General features: G+C 25.7%; 3 protein-coding genes across 3 annotated transcripts; 2 read left to right on the top strand and 1 right to left on the bottom strand.

The window, feature by feature from the left end:
- Positions 1-4,083: 4,083 nt before the first annotated feature.
- LOC112679317 (D-3-phosphoglycerate dehydrogenase) lies at positions 4,084-9,659 on the top strand. Its single transcript, XM_025549074.1, has 8 exons — positions 4,084-4,376; positions 4,707-4,870; positions 6,451-6,516; positions 7,458-7,611; positions 7,673-7,805; positions 7,866-7,972; positions 8,032-8,172; positions 9,432-9,659. The coding sequence occupies exons 1-8, from the start codon at positions 4,233-4,235 to the stop codon at positions 9,528-9,530; spliced, it is 1,008 nt and encodes a 335-aa protein (XP_025404859.1). The 5' UTR covers positions 4,084-4,232; the 3' UTR covers positions 9,531-9,659.
- Positions 9,660-9,757: 98 nt separating this feature from the next.
- LOC112679316 lies at positions 9,758-16,888 on the top strand. Its single transcript, XM_025549073.1, is given in 14 exon segments — positions 9,758-9,990; positions 10,067-10,189; positions 10,280-10,443; positions 11,356-11,553; positions 11,883-12,001; positions 12,133-12,323; positions 12,729-12,939; positions 14,840-15,091; positions 15,205-15,367; positions 15,369-15,462; positions 15,530-15,674; positions 15,736-15,887; positions 15,945-16,112; positions 16,441-16,888. Coding segments are annotated over 14 exon segments (2,475 nt in total). The 5' UTR covers positions 9,758-9,854; the 3' UTR covers positions 16,800-16,888.
- Positions 16,889-16,908: 20 nt separating this feature from the next.
- On the bottom strand, positions 16,909-23,250 carry LOC112679318 (U2 snRNP component ist3-like). Its single transcript, XM_025549075.1, is given in 4 exon segments — positions 16,909-17,245; positions 17,247-17,646; positions 17,725-17,877; positions 23,193-23,250. Coding segments are annotated over 4 exon segments (900 nt in total). The 5' UTR covers positions 23,207-23,250; the 3' UTR covers positions 16,909-16,912.
- Between the last annotated feature and the right edge of the window lie 117 nt (positions 23,251-23,367).

The following is a 23,367-nucleotide window of genomic DNA, read 5'->3' on the forward strand; positions in this document are numbered from 1 at the left end:
CGAATGGATCGGTCGCGTTTATTCTACGGGCACCTTGCAACGAAGGGTCTGCGCCCTCATAACCGTCGTTTTTTATCGAAATATAAATATTATTGCTATAAATATTATTCTCGGGATAGTATCTACCAAAATATCGTAATGTATAAACACTTTTATTTGTTTTATTTATCGATGATAAATTTATAATGCTACCGATTCTTAGAATTCAGTACACATCAAACTAAAAATGTGATCACCGCGGTCTAACAGTAGAACACGAATATATTAACGGCTGATAAACGCACAGTCATTGGTTCAAACCCAGTCGCCGACTGGTAGTTATAACCGGACAGGATAACCGCCTCTAGAGAAAAAAAAACGACACCGCCTCTTTATTTTAATTTGATCGTCGTTGGACACATGCAAATAGAAAAATTTCTTTCGACTTTTTTATTTTATTTATGATAAAATATGTACATGGGCTGAAATGCTCGTATTTATAAATATATAATTTTAGTAGATTGCTGTAACGTATACAGGGGGGGGGGGGGCTAGGCAAACAAATAATAAATAAAATTGTATATGAGGCAGTGCCTCACTTGCCTCATCCCCAAAACCGCCACTGAAAAAACCTAAAATATTCCAAAAAAAATCATACCCACATATTTTTGTAAGCCCAAATATATTCGGAGGCCCCAGACACAGTACCAATGTGCCAATACAGCACTGGGTAACTATGGTAGTATTTTTATTAGCCAGTTTCGGCCTAGTGGTTCATTTTTAAAATTGAAAATTTTTCTAACTTGTTAATTGCTTTTTAAAAGACGTATTTATATTTTGATGATATGCCGACTTTAAAATAGCTAAACTCTAGACTGTGGATAGTGGATGAGTTGCCTCCTCTCCCAAATGACGCCACTGTACTAAACATATTCGAATAAAGTAATCAACTTTGTAGTTAGAGATACTTATTTATTGGATTCCAATATTACGTTAGATCAGGACTCGAAATGGACCGAAACGCATCGGACTCAGTTCCCGTTGACGACAAAATTTTTTTTAGCGTTCCGGTTCGTAAAATAAAATACGTTTACCATTCTGGTTCAAACAAATTTTTACTGTACCTACCATATTTTGGTAAAATTTAAAAATTTTGAAGAATTGTTCATTGTAAAATATTTAATAAACGTCAAACGACCGCGATGCATAAGTACATTTATTGCCTATTTATACAATAATCGTCGTTCGCCGATAGTGTAATTTAATTTTATTTACACAATACGTATGAGAATTTTAAAAGTTAAAAATAAATAGTTAAAAATAAAATATTAGGTTGTTTTATTTGTAAAAATATAACAAATTTAGGATTATCTGTTGTAATAACTCTTCACTTTTCCAAACTTTATTCTATAATTTCGAATGGAATGTCAAAAGAAACCTAAATGTCTAGTTTGACAAAAAAAAATAATTAAACACAAAAAATATGACGCTCATCTTAATGTATTAGAATTACATAAAAAAATCAAAAGAAAAACAAATAGAAAAAAGTTTTGAAATCATATTATTGAAAGTATTGAAATCAAGGTTCATTACTACTGAAAAAGTTTTTAGAATTGCTTATAAAATTGTAAAAAACACAAATGCCTTTTGTTGATTTACCGAATGAAATAGATAATAGATTAACAAATTTTTAATGTTATGAATATGGGAAATATTTTACACTCTGATAAAACATTTGTGGATATAGCACTCCACATAGCATCAGAGATGAAAAAAAAATGATTTGCTAAAATATAATTTTAACTACAACAGTATAAAATAGTAGGTACAACTTATGTATTAAAGAAGGCTTAGTATATCAGAAAGGGGAAATTATAATTTTGGTAGGTTAAAGCCCCTAATTCTATATGTACTAAAAAAAAAAAAAATTTCCATTTCGAGCACATCTAACGAGATGATGTGTAATTGAAATTAACTAGCCAGTAAATATTAGTGCGAAATAAATCTATCGTATTTCACCGTATTAAAAATCATTTGACAAATCCAATGCCCCAAACAAATGAATTAATATAAAAACACTTTATAATAATTTAAAAAATATATATTAAATATGGATACTTTAAAATGTTTACAATACCTAGTACACCTACCCAGATCCGGCGAGAGGATGGGGCAGGGAGGACTAAGGCCCCAAGACCACATCTCCGAATGGGCCCGTTGCTCAGCCTATTATACACAATTATTTTATAATCTCATTCGCTGTAGCATAATATGCAAATTTAAATATTTTTATTGTACTAAAGTATATACAAGCAGTAGTATATCTTTGTTAGTCAAATGTAAGTTGAGAGGACCTGAAACCGATCAGCCCCGGGGCTCTCAAAAGTTCTCGCCGACCCTGTACCTACCCATATTGAACTTGGTACAGTGTAGACATCAACTTTTAGAATATTTCAGTGCATTGACATTATTATTAGTGACTATCTATTATAATTTTTCAATAAGAATAATATACGAGTATTTTCAAAAAATTTATAAATTATTAAATTTCCTTGTTCCCATAAAAGTTCCACCCGGAGAAAATCTCCATTTAGCCCCCTCCCATTAATGTGAATCTGCCGACCACGAACACACATAACCGATTAACCGATAAAAATCATCTGCTTCATTACATTCGGCAGTTTGAGTTGCTAGGGATTTAATGACCAATTATAATAGAGGCTAAGGGAAAAAATAATCCTATTATTTTTAGAATTTTCTTAATACCTATTAATTATGCGATTTTGTATTTATAATACCTGTCACTAATAGTTCACTTATGTTAAATAATAACTATGGTAGTGTTTAATGATGAACATTGATATATTATAACAAAAATATATAAACCTAGTAAAAAAATACATAATGTTATAAAATTAAATACAAATAAATATAAAAATTTATAATATTAAACGACGATTAAAAGGAACAATATTTTTGAATTCTTCAATTATATCAGCATATTGTATTTTAGCTAGTAGATCTTGTTTTGTTCAACAAACATTAATAAAAATACTTCAAGTCTATTTTGGGTCATGGTGTTTCAAAGTTTTGATTTGGTAATTGCTATTTTTGAAAAAGATCTCATGAATAACTTGTGACCGGGATAATTAAAAATTTCATTAATACTTTAGCAAAACAATAAAAAAATCTTTTATGTATCTAATTCCTATATAATTTCTATGATTGTAGTTGATGTTCCACTAGGAATATCAGTAGGTAATTACTTTAAATAGTTTAATTAGTAGTCAATTTTAAATATTTTATTAATTAGTTCTATATCTTCATTTGTAGGATTTAATTGTAAAATATTACTAACAGAAGATATTACACTTAATGTTTCTTGACTAAATCTTTTATTTATTCCATTTATCATATTATCTGATGATATATTGTAACAGTTTATTTGTATTTCTTGTTTTATAGTTTCATGAAATGTTTGAGGTGAACTATTCCTGTTTTCTAATAGACATGATATTTTTCTTTTCTTAACTTATCGATTATCATATAATAAATTAGATTTCATCGCATGATAACAAGTCTGCACCCAGCAACACCCGTAAACACGATCATGTTCATTATACTTCTTTGTTGGATAAAAAAAAATAATCATCCAATTATAATTTAAAATTAACTACAAGACAATTTTTTTTTTGATAGTTGTAAATTTTGTAACTATTTAGTGTATATTGAAACTGGTCAATATATTTTGTTTATGTTAAAAAATAAAACTAATTAAATAAACTTAATGTAATCAAATTTTTTTTATCAAATATGTACCTAACATTAAAAAAAAAAAAAATTATCTGCATTGATTGATGTATAATTATTTATTTCAATAATTTTATATTATTATCATGTGTGCAGTGCCATATATTACATATGAATAATTTGTAAACTAATAAAATAATTATTAGATTATGGGTCAAAGATTAAACTAATAGAAAAAAGATTAAATTTATCAAAAGTAATTATAAAAAAAGAGTAAACATTTAAATTGAAGACGAATAAATTAATAGTAAGTGTTAGCCACTAAGGTTTGATAAGAAATATCGAATTAAAAATTGAAGAGTTTTAGAACCACTTGCGCTATTCAGATTCAGAACCAGTTCGACCACTTAAAACATTCACTCTTGACATTCTCAACACTTGTCTCTTTTTTTTTCTTGTCATTTAACTCCTGTCTCGTGTAGTGTTCATCCTACTGTAAAAATATGTCTACTCCACGTGTGTCTATCAAAAAAGTACTCATCAGCGATGCTTGTGATCCCGGTTGTGCTATACTTCTCGAAAAAAATGGTATTGAAGTTCAATCAAAATACAAATTGCCTACAGATGCTCTCATAGCAGAATTAAAGGTTATTTTTTTGCATTAGAAATCAAATGTATTAATTAAGTTTTTTTTTACTTATTCAATTAATTACTTCAACAATGATTTTAAGTTTTCTTGTTATACATAAGTTAAATATAATTACTTGATTAAAATAACATGTGTTTATCTTACCTGAATATCAACCTACAATAATAATTAATTAATATTATTAAGAAATTAATAATTTAAAATTTATTTACTTTTGGTAAATATATAGATATTAAGCATTGGTTATATATATATATATATATATATATATATATATATATATATATATATTGATATTAATACTGTAAAAAAAATGTATTGTACTTAGGCTGGGTCATATGATGGATTAGTTGTTCGTTCTGATACTAAAGTAACAAAAGCAGTAATTGAAGCTGGAGTCCAATATGGGCTAAAAGTGATTGGGAGAGCAGGAACTGGAGTTGATAATATTGATTTAGACTCTGCCACTAATGCAGGAATACTAGTCCTTAAGTAAGTTATGTTTTTATTTTAATACCAAGTGACAATAATTTTTATTAGTTTAATTTTTTTATTATAATTAAATTTGTAATTTTTAACTTTTTTTATGTTTTGTACCATAATTAATCATTAAAATATAGAAGGAAATTTTCTGTACAACTATTATCCCTATAGTATAATTATTTATACCTAATTTAAATTTTTTTAATTGTCTTTTAATACAGGCTATATATATATATATATACCTATTTCTTTATTAATTAATGTATACATGGATAATTTATTCTTACATTTGAATTTCATAATTCTTTAAATATTGACAATACTTAATTAAAATTGACCTATAATTGACATTTTTGATACATTAAGATTAGTTATAAAAATTCAAAATATACTTATATTATAGTAACACAAATTAGATATTTTGAAAGTAAATGTGTTGAATGTATATTCTAGTATAATAGATAAAATTAAATATTGTGTCTGATAAATAGTAGGATATTTTTGCAATAAATACAAATTAAGTATCTATTTTTAAAGATTATAATAGATACATATAATTTTAATATTATGCTTTGGTAGATAAAAAAACACTTAAATTATCTTCCATATTTAATGAGTATTGTATTAGTTTTCTATTTATATCAATAAATTATATCCTTTAAATACTTATGAAGCATGTAATTATATTAAGTTTATCAAGTTCAAATGTAATTTGTAATTTTCTTAAAAGATTTTTACTTGTATTTAATATAAAACAATTTTGATTGCACTATTTTTTTATTTATTGGCTTTTAGCAGTACCACAGATTTAGTTCTAGATAACACTATTATTTTTTAATAATCTATTTTAAGTTTTAATTTAACAAGTATAATTAAAAATTGATTATATTTACAGTTTTTATTTTTTTAAAATTTTTAATAATAATAATAAAATATTATCCATGACCAAGAAATAATATAATAAAAATAATGTAATAAAATATATATTTACCAGATGATTAATTTTTGAATTGATACCGGTCATACTTAACAAATATAATATTACTCCGGGCTAAGCTTTTATTTATTTATTTCTATGTATATTAAACTATTCGTTTATTTATTTATATATAAGTATTTACCATTTAATAATTTTAATTTAATTAAATTTTTTATTATTTTATTAAATAATAGCTGTTAAAATCAGGATTACGATAAAAAAAATGAAAAAAAATACTTGTCAATTTATAATACTATTATACAGTGGCATAGCCAGTACTTTTAAATGGGAGAGGCTAAATACTTTTTTGGATAGGTTAGTTAAGAATGGCTTTGAAAGTTAATCTATACCCACCCTCCATCGCCAAATTTAAAAATGTATTTCAGACTTTTTAAAATAGTTTTAAAAATATTTATTAAAATATAATGAATAATAATAAAATAATAGATAAATAAAATAAATAAATAAATAAAATAGATTGATGATGGTCAGCTGAGGTCTTAGCCCCCCTTGGCTACACAACTTTTATTACATGAATAATATAAAGTATCTCATCAGGCACTAGATTTCATAAATAATATTATTAATTTTATATACTTTGCTATTACAGTACCCCTGGTGGAAACTCAATTAGTGCTTGTGAATTGACTTGTTCATTAATATTGGCATTAGCTCGGTAAGTTTCAAATTGTTAAATTTAATAAAAAACGTATATAAATTTATAAATGTTTATTTTTTTTTTTAAATTATTTGTTATCTATAAGTTACAAAATTATAAAAAATTAAAAATATCTTCGATTATTTGGATATCTTCGATGAAACATTTTATTTTACAATATTATCCAATTAATCAGATTACTAAATATTTTAACTTAATTATCTTCTACGTGTATAATTTTTTACTGATTATCACCTAAAGTGTGATTATTGCAAAAATATAACAGGCTTTTTATTTTTATAGTTTTATTTATTTGTATTGCTTATTTTTAAATGTAATACAATTAATTAGAAGTAATTAATTGTTTATAATATTAACTTAAGTATTCTCACAAACTTCCCATTCTTATTTTGAGTTGTTGTAATTAATCCTCAAAAACAGTGTAATACAATTAATAACTTTTGCCAGGATCTTAACTGAAGACTATACATAAATTGTATAGTTTTAATTCTGTAAATCTAAGTTAAATATTTGGTCTTATAACCTAAAATAAAATTGAAAATTTTAATTAGACATGTATTTATTAGAAATATTTTAAACTTATCATAAATCATATATACATTATTTTAACAACACTAAATAATTAATGCAACTTGCATGTAAATAATAATGTAAGTCGTGTTTTTAAATTTTATAGTTGATATTAGTATCTTTAAAATTAAGTATTTAAAATACAGTATATAGATTTGTGATGTTTTGTGTATATCACATTATTTGACTGATTCTATTGTAATTAGTGAAAAAAAAAAATTCAATAAAATAATAAATGTTATATCTTATATTTATACAAATATACTTGAATTAAATAATTTATAAATATCTATAGATATTAATATATTATTTGATATATATATTTACTAGTAAATAAAATTAGTTGAATGTTAACACATTGCATTTAGAAATGTACCTCAAGGATGTCAATCTTTAAAAGAAGGAAGATGGGATAGGAAGCTCTATATGGGATCTGAAATTAAAGATAAGACTATTGGCATACTTGGTTTAGGTAGAATTGGTCGTGAAGTTGCATTTAGAATGCAAGCGTTTGGCATGAAGGTATAACATAAATTAATATTAGTAATTTATACAATATTATTTAAAATATGTTTTTACACAGACCGTTGGATATGATCCATTTATTACTAAAGATGTTGCAGCTACATTTGGTGTGCAATTATTGAGTTTAGAAGAAATATGGCCTATTGTTGATTATATTACTATACATACTCCTTTGATTGAACAAACCAAAAGTATAGTTAATTGCAATTTATATATTATTGATACGAAATTCATGCGTTTTTTTTTTTTAGATTTGATCAATGATGATGTATTTAATAAATGTAAAAAAGGAGTGAAGATTGTTAATGTAGCTAGAGGTGGTATTGTGGATGAAGCAGCACTGCTAAGAGCTCTTAATGTACACTTGGAAAATAAATTCAGGATTTAGGATTTAATTAATTAATGTTTTGTTTATAGGACAGTAAATGTGGTGGAGCAGGACTGGATGTTTTGACTGAAGAACCACCAAAAAGTCCAGAACTGAAAACTCTTATATCCCATCCAAAAGTTATTGCTACACCTCATTTAGGAGCTTCTACACTCGAAGCACAAATTAAAGTAAACTAAGCAATTTTGATATAATTTTTGAATTTTTCAATCATCAAATATTAAAACAATATATTTTGTATATGTTTATAACAAATATAACTTACCTCCCCTTCTTTTAATACTTCTATCTAAAGCAAAACATAAATTGCTGTTAACACAATAGTTTTGTTCATAAATAAATTCTGATATTATAAGAAATATTAATTATAAGTAAATTAATATTTTTTTCTAATATCATATTATTACTTGTAAATTATTCATTGTGTGAATTATATTGAATGATGATAAATAATTAAAAAAGTGAATTATCTATTAAGTTATATTTAAACTAAATGTAATATTAAATAATTTAATTTAGTAAATAACTCAAATTATAGCAAACTATAACCATGTTAATAAAAATAATAATAAAAAAAAAAACCTTTTATTTATATTTTCTTAATTTGCTAGTAGTCTTGTGTTAGGAAAAACATATATACGAGGGTTATTCAGAAAATGAGGAACGTTTTGTAATAAAACAAAAACTAGGTACAGGAAAATTTTTTTATTATATACATCTGAAAGAGTGACTAAAGTGCTACTTTTCTACACAGTCACCATTTGTATGAGTCAAGAAGTTTTAGGAGATTTTCCCACATCCACCCTACAGTCCTGACCTTATTGTTGCACCATAATCTGCCATATCTTAATATATAAATATGATTTTTTACTAATTTATATTATTCTTCTTCTCCTTCGCCTTCCAATTATTTTAGGTCGGCCACCTTTGTCCTAAATCTCTACTCTTGATCTTCTATATCCCCTATGTATATACCAATGGCCCTCATATCATTCTCAATTGTATCCAACCATCTATTTTTTGGTCTTCCTCTTCTTCTTTTCCCTTCAATATTAATTTTCACAACAACTCTTACTGCATTTGTTTTATCTCTTCCCATTACTTGCCCAAATCATCCCAGTCTATTTTGTCTCATCTTGTCCACTACAGATGCTAAACCAATATTACCTCTCACATATTTGTTCCTTATTCTATCTTGTCACTCCACTTATCCATGTAAGCATTCTTATTTCTGCAATACGCATACTTTATTTTACCTATCATCTCCTGTTGACCACCCAACTAATAATTATTTTCTATTATTATTATTAATATAAAATATCTTATTTTTTAGTTAAATGTTTTACGAAAAAAATATCGATACTTAATAAAATAATTGAATTTAAAATGTTTTAGTATGTGCTATTTAAGTTCTTTTGTCTTATTACAGGTTGCCGAAGAAGTTGCACAACAATTTGTTGCATTAACTAATCCAAGTAGTAACTATTCTGTCAGTGGATTAGTCAATAAATTGAAGAATGGAGTTTAATGAAATTTTCAATAACATCATTGTTGTAATAAATATTTGAATTATTTTAATTATGGAGCCATAATTATTTTATAATATAATAATCTACATACAATGTTTACCATCATAATAAACAGCTCATTTATTAGACTTTATTTTTTTAATCTTAATGTAGTATATCATGATATCACTCAGCCTGTATTAAAACAAACAATGAAACAATAGCATATTAACAGTGCATATATAAAATATAAATTAATGAAGATAATTTTCTTCAAACACCTCTGTTATGTTTTTCCTAAATAAGTATCCATTCTTTCAAAAACATTTCAATTATCACTTGTTATGGAAAAGTCTTCAGATTTAAAAATGTCTGGGAATAAGTCAATTGAGATTAGTCCAATACAAAGATTTTGTTTAAAATATAATATTAATTATAATCTTATTATGTTAAAAGTTACTTTATTTTTAATGTATGGAGGTAAGTCTGATCAAATAAAATATGTTAAAACAAATATTTTTAAATTTTTCCTATCTGATTTAAAATTATTTTTTAGCAACTTCATCATTAGTTCCATACTTGACAATTCACATGCAAAGCATTGGATTATCTGTAGAAGAAATTGCTATAGTTTATTTAGCTTTGCCTTTAACCACTTTTTTAGCTCCACCTATTTCAGGTACTTGTAATTGTTTCAAACTTCTAGTTACCTAATATAATTCATCATGTAATTGTGTCGTTCAATTAATTTATACAACATTTGGTTTAGGATTTTTGGTAGATAAATTTGGTCAGTATAAACCAGTTCTATTCATATCACTGGCATTAAATGCTGTTTTTCATCATTCATTGATGTTGATACCTCAAATGGAAACTCCTGGAGCAATATCATCTGCATATGTTATGAGACATCCAGAATCTGGAAAAGTTGATGTATTTAAAATATTTGAATACATCTTTTAATTGTAGGAATTGTGCATTGAAAAAAAAAATTTAATATATAAATTTTAAAATAAGTTTTACTGTTAACTTTAAATAAAAATTAGATTTAAATTTAGAACATTGTACTCAGGGGCGGATCTAGGGGGGGGGGTTCAGGGGTCAGCTGACCCACAGTTAATATTTGTTGACAAAATTGGCCTCTTGGAAATTTTTTTTCTCTTTTTAGACCTTGATTTGGGCTCTCGGACAGTTGACCCATCGGAGTTACTTGTAAAATGAATGCCATGTATATTCAAAATTAAGAATTTTTCAATTCATAATTTATATTTTTAATTATATCGTTTTAATAGAATGTTAAGTAAATCATATTTTATTCCGTACGTTTGTTGCGCTGATAAAATTAGATTATATTTATTAATCGTAAATAAGTCATTATCGGAGGTATCACTAATTCTAAAATGTAATATAAATATACTCGTACACTTTTATGAGCATATTGTGTTTTTTTTTCATAATGTATTAATTTCTAATTCAGTTTCATCCCTAATAAATGGCCTCTTGAAATGGCTTGACCCACAGTTCCCCGAATCTGGATCCACCCCTGATTGTACTAAAAACTATTAAGGACAGAAAGATTTAATAATTCCTAAATTTTGAAGTAATGTATGGTATTATTAATGGTAAAAAACAATATTTAATCAAGTTTAATTCCTTTTAAAATTATTGATTTATGAAATCTGTTAAAATATTTTCAACAGTTAATCACTTATTAAGTATTAAAATGAGACATAGTTTTATTTTACGTACAATACACGTAACTAATAAGGTGGTCTAAATAATTGTAGTATAATATAATACTATTTCAGTTAAAACTATGGTTAAATATTCAACATATAATATCAGGTTTGGTGGAGTCCTTGCCCTAGCAGAGAATGCCCAGAAGATGAAGAAATTAATTTAGTCTTAGATGAATGTGAGGATCATTGTTTACTTAGAGACTCTAGTGTACCCAGAGAAGAAAACAAATGGATGACAAAAATTGAGCAAAGTATTGCTGTTCGACCACCAACTTTCATTACCGGACCTTCGAATCCTCAACAAGTATTCTCACTTCAATAATTTTTATAATTAATTATAAACATAATATTAAAAAAAAAAATAATTTTTGGGTGTGTTGGGAAGTTTTGATTACCTACATTTGATTTTAATGATTGCCTAAATATAATGTCTAAAACTATTTTACTCGTTATAATCGGTAGATATTTAATTTTACAATAAAAAACATTTGTTCTAACAATTTTAAATTCTACACTACATTAATTGTTTAGTTTATGTTATAAATACAATACCTACCGAGTTATAAAATATAATTTAAAGAAAACTTATGATAAATTTTCATTTTTTATGTGTATTCAATTATTTCATTTTAGCAGCAACTTCCAAATTGTATAGTGCCTCCTATTAATAATCATCAACCAGGAATAGATGATCCAGACTTGTTTTTTATTTATGAAAAAACAAAACTAGCTAAAAACACAACTAAACCGATGTAAGTTGTTGGTATACTAACTATTTTTTAATAATTTTCTGTATTATATTCCATAAAATGTTATTAAAACAAATTATCCACTAAATAAATTAAAAATTAGTTATAAAATAAATTAAAATTTATATTTTCAGTATTAAAAGACCAGAAGCAAAAAAAAATAAAGTGAGAATGGGAGTTTTATTAAATAATGAAACTGTGAAAGAAATTGCTACTATTGGAGCAGGTTTTAATAATATGAATGATACTTCCAATAAAAAAGAAGCTACTGTGTTTGTGGTATTGGACATGCATCCAGGTCTTATGAATCCAACTGAAACATTAGGTAGGTATTAAAAGATTAATAAGTATCATTGATTTTAAAAATAATATAATTTCAGTTGAGTATTTAAATTTTTCAAAGGGGCAAGTGATATTTATATTTATATTATATATACATTTATGATAATAATTAAATTTTTTTAGTTGTTTCCTATCTAATAAAGTACATTTATATATTTTATCGTAAATGGTATGTCTGGTATCCATATAATCTGGATTGAACTCAAAGAAAATAATTTATTCTCATAATGAAAAAGTACATATCATAAATTATAATGCTATAAAATATGTTTAAATGAACAATGTATTGCTAATATTTTTATTAAATATTAATCCCTACTATCGCCATGCAATTACAATGCATTTTTATAATTTATTTTTTTGTTAATATAATGTACATAATAAATAGGAATGGAGTTACCAGAACTTGATCAAGATGAACAAGTAACTGATTTTCGTCAGCATTTTTCATCAGATATGTTAGTTTCGTCTGGTGTGAATTTCACAGCACTTCTAGATCATGATTTACGATGTGGCGGCAGGGTGTTGGCAACAAATTTAACATATAATAAATTGAAAGAACTTGCTGCAGATTGTATGCTACAAAAATGTATTTTCAGGTATCTATATAATCTATGTATAAATGCATTATTGTTATTTTATCAGATAGAATCTATCCGCTATAAAAAAAAAAAAAAATAAAATAGTAAAAGTATATGTTATTAAAAAGGGGGAAACTACTAGACTGAGTGAGATACAGCGATGGGCGTATGCTATTGCTGTTATGGTCTTTTGAAATTAATAGAATTCTTGAAAAAGCGATTCTAAATAAAAGAGGTTGGTTGGATCATTTTGTATTTCTACAAATACTAAATACTAATAAGACTATATGAAGGTGTTTTTTCGGGAAGCTAGTTTAAGCAAAACAGTTGATGAGAACTTAATGTCATAAACATATAACATACCTATATCTATTAAATTTTATATTCCACATTAAAGTACCTAAATAATTTGTTAATAGTTTTCAGTTTATACCAGGTATAAGTATATTTTCAGTTTAAAAAATAATAAAACATTGGTAGTTACCTAATTATGATGTGCAATTAATAAAAAAGAACTATTACTAAAAATTATAATTATATGGAAGTGGGGTAGAGATTATATGTATAGATGATATATAATATATAATAGGTATCTAGTAGGTATGAAATATTATTAAATGTCTAAATGTCATAGGTATGTATAAGTATAGCTTTCAACCATAGTTGTATGTATCGAACTTAGGGTTTCCATGCGTTCCGGTGTCCCGAAAAATGTTTTCGGGACGTCTATATGTCCTGGGTTAGACGTTTAGAGGAAATGTAATATTGTTTAATTTTTAATTTCTACCATTTTATCTCAAAGTACATTTTTAATCGTAGTCGATTGACAATATATAATAAAAACATAATTTGTAATTTACACATATAAATATACAATTTATTTTATTTTACAAAAATATTTTTAAATATTATATTGCCGGTCATTAATGGTTCTTTTCAGTTGCGTACCTATATATAACTTTTGTATGGAGAGGGGTCATTTGCAAGAAAATTATTATTTTTATTTTATCATTATTTTTTTTACGTTTCTAACGCCCTCATACTAAGAACATTATTTTATAACATTTGAAAAAAGGCCTAGGGGGAATCTAGCCACCCTCCTCTTTGTATACGCCACTGGTCCTCTCAATATATAAAAATTTATATAAAAAGTATGTTACTCAATAATATGTTTGTATTGTTCCGGTTTTGCCTTATAAATTTGTGGTAACCCTAATCGAACTATTTAATTATATCAGTTTCTTCGTATCGTAACATGCTGTCGTGTGTTTTGAATTTATTTCCGTGCTAATTAAAATTCATATTTTGAATAACCATTTTTTTTTTTTTTATGCTCTGGCCCCCTAGATTTTAATTTTCTGAAAATTGGCCCTTTAGTAACTTTGAGTTGCCCTTCCTTGATAAATATCTTATCATTGCACTTTAAAAAAATGTAATACAAACTTTTATGAAAAATTTTACACTATAAGCGCATGTGTTTGCGAACTATGTAAACGCACCTTTAGTATCTATAATGATATAAAACATCCAAATCTAATACATTTTTGATGCTATATAATTCAAAGAACTTTTTCCAAATTATGAAGATTGCAAAGTGTAGCCTACTGAGTCTGACTCGATTACAAGTTTGATAATATTAAAAAAAAAACTATTCACATTATAACTCTTTATTTACTTAATTATATTGTAAATAAATAATTTAAATTTTATATTTAAAAATTATGAATTTAAAGAAAAATAAATTTTATTTTTTAGTTTCTATACATGTTTTATGATTTTTAGCTCATATTTAAAAATTTTTAGTGCATAAATATCACAGTAATTTTAAGTACCTAAACTTCTGAGCGCTATTTATTATTAATATTTTATTTTTTACGTTTCATCAAGCTTAACCAAAAACCAATATAATTTTTAATAGAACAGGTGGACCTGAACGATGTCCTCCAGAGTACAAGCCTTCAAATGAAAAAGTATTTTGGATATATTTTGGACTGCGGTTTATAGGTACAACAATGTCAGCAGCATCAGTGACAGTCATGGATCCTATAGCTTTAAGTCTTATACAAAGGTATGGTGGTCAGTTTGGAAGAGAAAGGTTATTTTCAACTGTTGGAATGGCATTATTCTCACCACTAACTGGTTGGCTAATTGATTACATGAGTTCAAAAAAAAGGTAAGCACTTTATTAAAATAAAAAAAGAATAGATTCTGTAAGAAAAGTATAGTCATTTAAAATACATAAATTTTAAAATAATTATTTATCTTTTATGAATATTGTAAAATAGGTTATACGGACTATTCATCTGCATTCTACACCTATGATGTTCTTCTTGTTTTATCAATGATTACATTACTAATGATGCCAGTTGGCATAAAAATGCCTGCAGATAATATTTTAAAAGATATGATAAGGTTATTAAAATTACCACATGTAATGGCATTTATATTTTTTTTTGTTTATGCTTGGTAATTGTTGGGGATTTATAGAGTCTTACTTATTTTTATATCTTAAAGAACTGGGTGCTCCTAATTATTTATTAGGTAAATTAATAATAAATAAAATATGAATACAAATTTTATGTTAAATATAATATAAACAATTTAATAGGTATTACAGTGTCTGTAGCAACAATCAGTAGTATTCCATTTTTATATGGCGCAGAAAAAATATCAAAAAAAATTGGACATGTTAACATTATTGTCATAGCTTTTTTTTCACATGCAGCTAGATTAATGGGCTATTCCTTTATTGAGTAAGTTCTCTTAAAAGATTTACAAATTATTTATAATACAAAATATAACATCTGAATATAGAGATCCATGGTGGGTATTTCCATTTGAAGCAATTGAATCTTTAGCAGTTCATTTAATGTGGGTAGCTGCAGCAACATACTGTGCTTTACTTGCACCAAAAAATCTGCTAGCAACACTTATTGGTGTATCCGGAATGTCCCACTTCAGTCTTGGTAAAAATAATATTTTTATAAATGTCTATAATCTGAAAAGTTAAAAATATTTATAAGGTCGTGGAAGTGGAAGTTTTTTTGGAGGGCTTTTAATAGGATCCTATGGAACAAGGCAATCATTCAGACTAATGGGATTACTGGGAATAATAAGTGGTACTATTTACGGACTATTACATTGTATGTGTCTTCACAAGTTTGAAGGACATACTACAAGTGAGAAGCCTGGTAATTTGTTTATAAATAATAAATAGATATTTTATACATAGAAATAAATAAATTAATAAATAAATGATTACTGGAATATTATAATTGTAAAATATTATGGGTTTTAAATGAAAAATTCATCATCAGGTATGTACAAAGTCAACAAACTTTGTATATACCTGATGATAAATTTTTAATTTGAAACCGGTTATACTTTAAAAATATAATACTCAAAATTAAACATTTATTTATGACTAACCATTTACTAATTTTTAATTTTAATTAATTAATTAATTGTAATTAAATGATGAAACATGAATAATTTGACAGTCAATTTTTTAAAATTTAGAACAATCAGAAGCAGAATCTCTAAAAGAAGTCGAAGAAAACAAAGAAGACTTGTCTGATATAGAATCGGAGGCCAGACGTTTGAGCTTAATGATTAAATTTAACCATCGTGGCTCTTTAGCATCATTAGATAAAGAAATACTACCAGCTACTAAATCGCAAAATGACCTAAGATGTACATCATTGCAACCTCCTAAAGTGGACTTACTTAAGTCTACTCTTGAACTAAATTACTTGCATAAAAAGGCTAATGTGAACAAATTAATATCAAAAAAAGATGACAACTGTGTATTAACTCCAAAATCAAGTAGAAAATCAATGATTATTAAAACTACAATGGAAGAAGAAACTAAAAATTAAGAATATAAAAAAAAAAAAAAATAATGTTATATCTTAAGAGTAAAGCTTTTGGTATAAACTAACAATATATTTACATAGATGTAATAGAATTTAAATTGTTTATAATTTTATTTTTAATGTTTCCTTTTATTTTTCTCATAATAATCTTTATTTTTGTATTCTTTTCTGTCATTTTTAAAAGGTTTTCTACCTCTTTCTCTTGAATAATCTCGATTATTTTGCTCTTTATATGATTTTACTTTTAAATCTTTTTCTTGACTGAGACTAAATCTTGATCGTTTACTACTTTTTTCTTTTTCATAAGATTTATCTCGTTCATTTTTATATCTTTTTTTATACTTTTCTTTTGATCTTTCTCTTTGATGTTTATAATGCAAATCTTTTTCTTTAGATTTATCCCGTCTGTGATTTTTTTTGTCATAGTCTTTAGATTTTTTTTTTTTTTTTATTGCTCTCATAATCAGGGCTTCTAATGATTTCTGGAGTACATATTTCTCGTTTAATTTCTGGAGAGCAAATTTCACGTTTGATATCAGGGGTAAGAATTTCTCTTTTTATTTGAGGTGAAAGTATTTCTTGTTTAATTTCAGTTTTAAATTCATTTTTAACCTTAAAATCATCATCTAATTTTTCAATTTTAATCTTACTGGTAGGTTCTGAATTTTTTGGTGGTTTGTAATCTTTAACATGATCAACACGTAATATACGACCCAAAACTCTGGTACCATTGAAATTATCTACTGCCAATATTGTACTTCTTTGGTCTTCATAGCATACAAAACAAAATCCTTTTTGTTTTCCTGTGTCTTTATCACGTACTAAATTTAAGTTAGTAATTTCTCCATATCTAATGATAAAAATAATAGTAAAGTATGTTAATTTTGTTATAAATTTCCCTTAGAAGAATAAATTATATAACATTTACTGAGAAAATATAGCCATAATGTCTCCTTCAGAAAGGTCATATGGTAAGCCGCCAACAAATATCCATGCACTTGATTTATACTCATCATGCCAAGAACTTTTAGGTAGACGTTGCAGTTCTTGTTCACTCAGTTTTTTCACATTTCTCATATTCCTAGAAAAATAAATCTCAAAGTAAAACTAAATAGATATTTAATAAATGTTAGCCCACTGGTGTCAATACCTTATATTTATCTATATCAGAAATATCTAAGATGAAAGTTGTATAAATAATACAATTATTCTAAATAAATTTGTGAATATTTTTAGTTCTATACAGTGGTGTGTCCAGGATTTTGAAATGGGAAGAAGTTTTAAGAAGTAAGAGGGTAGGATTATTATAGGTTATTGTTAGGTTTAGAGTTTTGTAGCTCTAAAAAATTCTCAAATATGCACTAAAAAAATGGCCAAATATGCACCTAAAAATAACCGTATAAGTACTAAGATATGCTAAAAAAAAAAAAATTAAGTACAAGAAATATGTGGTAAAATTAAATATTTATTTTATTAGAATTTATATTATAATGAACACTGTAATCAAAATTATTTAATAAAATAACATTTATTATCGGACTCCTATAAATGGTCGATATGGGCTTATAGGATTATTTATACCTACACAAAAATTATAAGTGGTAGTTTGTAGATAGCATGTAATTTTTTTTTTCAATTGATTTAAATATGTATGTATAGTTTTTAATTTTAAAATTGAAAAATATGTAAAATAAGCATAACAATTTTAAAATAAGCACATTCCTGCAAAATCTATCAAATATGCAAAAATATGCACACTCAAATTTTAGATCTAATATCATGGCACCGAGAAATGAATTTATTTCGCAATCTGCTATTTTTAACAATAATTAACAAAAGTATGCAAATGCTAGAAGTCTCTAAGCCTAGTTATTATAATATATTATATCCAAATATATGTCCAAAACCGCTTCCTTTCCTACGCCGCTTTTATACTTAATATTGATCACCCACTCCATGATTACCTATTAGTTAGAACTTCCTTAAATATCCCTACTATTCTTACTTCTCGCCGTGTAGATGCTGACCTATCATTCATCACCTCTCTCCTTAATGGCTCAATAGATGCCCCGAACCTTCTGTCCTCTATCTCTTTCCGCGTTCCTGTGCATTTCACTAGAAATCACTCTCTATACCTTGTCTCCCCTCACCGTACCAATTACTCCCATAATAATCCATCAGATAGAATGCTCCGCTTACTTAATAGTTCATGATCTGTAGCTGACGTGTTATTACTTATATCTACTGAATGTTTTGGTTTAGTTTTATCTCACCTTAGCATGTACTCTTTTAACTAACACTGTTTAATATAAGTTTGAACTTAAGTCATAACTATAAATATGTTTTCCATGTATATTATTTCATTATTATCATTTCTTGTTTATCTATTAATTATTACTATATATCTATAAATTGCCGTTTGGCGTTAAATAAATAAATATATTGTACAAAATAAAAAATTAAAAATAATCTAGTCCAAAGTTTAATTTTATGGTTTTAAATGTTAACAAGTTAAAACATTGTTAGGTGTAACTTTAATGTTTTAATGTAAATTTAGAAGCATCAAACCAATTAATCTATTCTTCAATGTTATTTTTCTAAGGTACATTTTTAAAGTATTAACAAAGAAAGATATTTTAATAGTTTAGGAAAGTCAAGAAAACAATTTCATCACACTGAAGAAAAGTTTCAATAGCATTTTCAGTTTTGAGATTTGTACGATATTTTTTGCATAATTTTAACTCTCCTATAGCTCCAAGTTTAATTTCAATATCAACAATATTTGTCCTAACTTAGTTTATTTAATTTTCTCTATCATTTAAAACCAATGAATTTAGTTTTTCTGGTAGAAGATAACAACATTTTTTTAACACATGACTACTACAAGCCTTTTGGTCATTCATTAGGAAGCTTTGTTCTCTACACCATCAAAAAATATAGTCTATTGAATAAAATGAAAGTTTGAAGAACTGTCGGCAATCTAAATGAAAGCCATATTACATACATTGCTCTAGTACAGCGTTTCTTAAACTTTTTTTATTCGTGGAACCTTTTTAGATGTCCACATTTATCGTGGAACTTTTACTTTTTTTTAAAGCTATTTTTAGGATTATTTGTAAATTAATTATAATCATATAATATTGTATTAAAGGTATTTAATTTGAAAAATTTGTTAAAATAATAATAATTGTATACATATATAATAATAATTACTTTAACCCTTTCAGACCCCCGGGTCACTTTTGTGACCCAATGTTTCATTCTTCGATTAAAAATAAATTGTTAGTGTACAGTAAACGCTCTGTATACATAACGATGTATAAAATTCCGTAGAATTCACTTATCTAATTATTATCATCTTATTGACTTTATTTTAGTGTATTTCTGTATATTTATAAGAAAAAATAATGTGGAAATAATTGTTCATGTTTTATTTTCATTTTTTGATTTATAAATACGAAAATAATAATAACAGCGAGTTGTACAATAATTTCCTAGAAGAATATTAGCTACGTAATCTAATAATATCATTTTTACTCTTACCTTTCCATTATATCGAATGATATGATTGTTTGAATTTTGGGTCACATGTGTGACCCACCGGTCTGTGTGACATGTTACGTTTATTTTCACTGATATTTATTTCATTTATCAAACGGATTGTGCTGTTATACTAACGCATTTCTATACTCAGCGGTACCTTATGCAAACTAATTAGTGTAATTTTTTATATTGTATTTAATGAAAAATTAATATTAAAAAAAAAAAAATGTCTCGTAAATTACTAGAATGTAATATTTTAGAATTATTATCGGACGGTTATAATTCTGATATTGGAAGTATAGATGATGAGGATGAATTTTTTCCCGATGATGAATTTCAGAATTTATTAAATTAATTTGAAAATGTAGATGTTTTTTGTGACTTGCCAAACGTCTCTGATAGTAATAATACTACTTTTAATGAATATACGCTGGAAAATAACTTTCCAATTACTAATAAGCAAAATATAAAATGGTTAAATGAACCTTTCCAAAGTTTAACATTAAAATTAGATGAATTAGAAAATGAAGTTCACCCTACATCTATGACTTCACCAATAGATTATTTTAATCAGTATTTTCAAGACGATTTTTTTGATAATATAACATTTAATACCACGTTATATACGGTTCAAAATTCAAAATTTTATTATTTTTATATTAAGGTTTTAAAATTTGGTTTTTACTGTTAATAATTTAAAAAGTTTTTATTTATTTTATTAGAATTAAGCATTTTAAGTTGCAGTTATCGAAAAAGAATAATCGATTTTTCAATAAATATAATAAAATACAAATAATGTACCTACAACATTTGTACACGAAATTTTATTCCATACAAGCCGATGGGTCACTTATGTGACCCTACTTGTTTTGGTAAAAAAAATTAAAACCACCTAAAAATTGGTGAACATTATTTTTTTAACCTATTTATACAATTGACGAAAAAAAAAAACTCATGTCTGAAAGGGTTAATTAGACTAAATATAAATGTAGTCTATTCCATATAGCTTATACATGGTAATTTAATATACAAAGATTTTTTTTCTATAATGCAAACATTTTTTCACTATTACTAATCTTTAGTTGGACATTTTAAAGTAATTTTCTTAACATTTTTTAAAAAATTACTTAAGCTTCGCAGAACCCCAGGGTTCTATGGAACACAGTTTAAGAAACGCTGCTCTAGTATGTAGATCATTTTTACAGAAATTTAACTCCTGGAATGTAGAGTTTAATGGTACATTTTTTCCTCGCATTTTTTGTTTTTTCAAGAAATTTAAGGGTATTATAGTAATTTTTTAATTCATTTTAATGATTTTATTCATTTTATCACTTTTTATAGATACATTTTCGTTTTACTTGTTGAAAATAATTTTTTTATAATACATTTTTTGAAAACTGATAATTATAGACATTTTGACATGTAAACTGCAAATATAATAGGCATAGGCGTGCGCACGGGTGCAGCGAATGCTGCTTTCGCTGCACCTGACAATTTATCTTGGATTTAGTGGGCTGGTAGATATTTATTTGAAAGGTATACATAGAATGAATAATTTTAAACATATTGAGTTTATAATTAAATTAAAATATATATGTTCATCAATGTTATTGTAATGAAAAATGATAATATTATTTTATCAATACAAATCTAAAAATAGATGAATATTATTGGGTAAATTCGACGTGCCTACACACTAGATTATACAGTATACGAATACAGACAGAACCACAATGACAATAGGGCATTAACCATTCAACCAGACGTGCAGCGATACGAAAGCGGAATAGATGCCATAATAATAATAATAATAATAATAATAATAGTAATCAGTAATCACATAACCGAATCGACTATTGTTTGTAATTGAATAATGATTTTTCACTGTTACTGCAGTCTGATTAGTGTCATTTATTACATATGTGAAGTTAAATATATTTATAAAAGTATAAATGAATATATTAAATTTCATAAAAATATTATTACTTTTTATTTACAATTTACTATATTTCTTATAACTATAATAGGTTAGTCATAGAGTGATGAATCTATATGGTGGGGGGATATACCATATAATGATTTGGGTACAAAAATGATTATATGAAGTTATAAAATATTAAATTTTTACACAGTGGGGCTAAAAAGAATTCAGGGGGGGATGTATATAAAGGATGTATATGATGCTATATAAAGGAAATAAGTGGGCTGCTTATTGTTCTTTAGGGCCGGTTAAAAATGTATGCTGCACTCGACACAAAATCCTGCGCACGCCTATGATAATAGATAAGTTTTAGAGCTCTGCAAAGGCCGGATTTGTATGGGCCTAGACAACTCATATACTAAGTAAACAACTGGGATCAGCTCATTCCGCTCTCTATATAGTAAATACTAGATATTTATTTGTTTTTTCAAACTTTACTACAAATTTATATTAAAATAATTACGTATTTCAGTGTTAATTTAATATTAAAAAATAATTTGTTTCATTTGAAATATTTAATCAGACACTTCTGTCAGGTAATCATAAATAGCTTTTGTTTTAAAATACTATGAATAGTTTTATGCACAAAAATTGTAAAAGTGGTAAGATGTTATATATGTAAATGAAAAATTATATTTATATTATTATAATAGATATTTTTATACACGAGCATCATGTATGTACGAGTTATTTCAATTGAAACTTAATACTGTATGTAATTTGTTTTAAAGAAATGTTTGAAAACTATAGATTTATATACAATAAATTACTGTTTTAGTTTTGGATATTTGTAAAGTGAATAAAAATTTAAAAAAAAACTGTAATGCATAAGTAAGATATAAGCAAGAATAGTTAACAAAAATGTTACTTACGTCAATGGGTTCATTTTAATGGTAATTTAGTATTTATTTGAATTAGATATTATTTTAATATTTGTTAAAATACAATAAGCTTATCAATATGATTATCACAAACGTAACGACAAATTAACCTCACATATTGATTATAGTTACCATTACATTGGTATAAAAAAAGGTGGTGACAGAT

This window comes from Sipha flava, unplaced genomic scaffold (genome assembly GCF_003268045.1).
Source record: "Sipha flava isolate LNK unplaced genomic scaffold, YSA_version1 134_pilon_pilon, whole genome shotgun sequence".
In the NCBI taxonomy this organism is placed as follows: domain Eukaryota; kingdom Metazoa; phylum Arthropoda; class Insecta; order Hemiptera; family Aphididae; genus Sipha; species Sipha flava.

Coding starts and splice junctions, on each gene's coding strand:
- LOC112679317 (XM_025549074.1), top strand. CDS start 4,233: ATGTCTACTCCACGTGTGTCTATCAAAAAAGTACTCATCAGCGATGCT. Junction 6,517..7,457: donor TTAATATTGGCATTAGCTCG/GTAAGTTTCAAA, acceptor CATTGCATTTAG/AAATGTACCTCAAGGATGTC. Junction 7,612..7,672: donor TGCAAGCGTTTGGCATGAAG/GTATAACATAAA, acceptor GTTTTTACACAG/ACCGTTGGATATGATCCATT.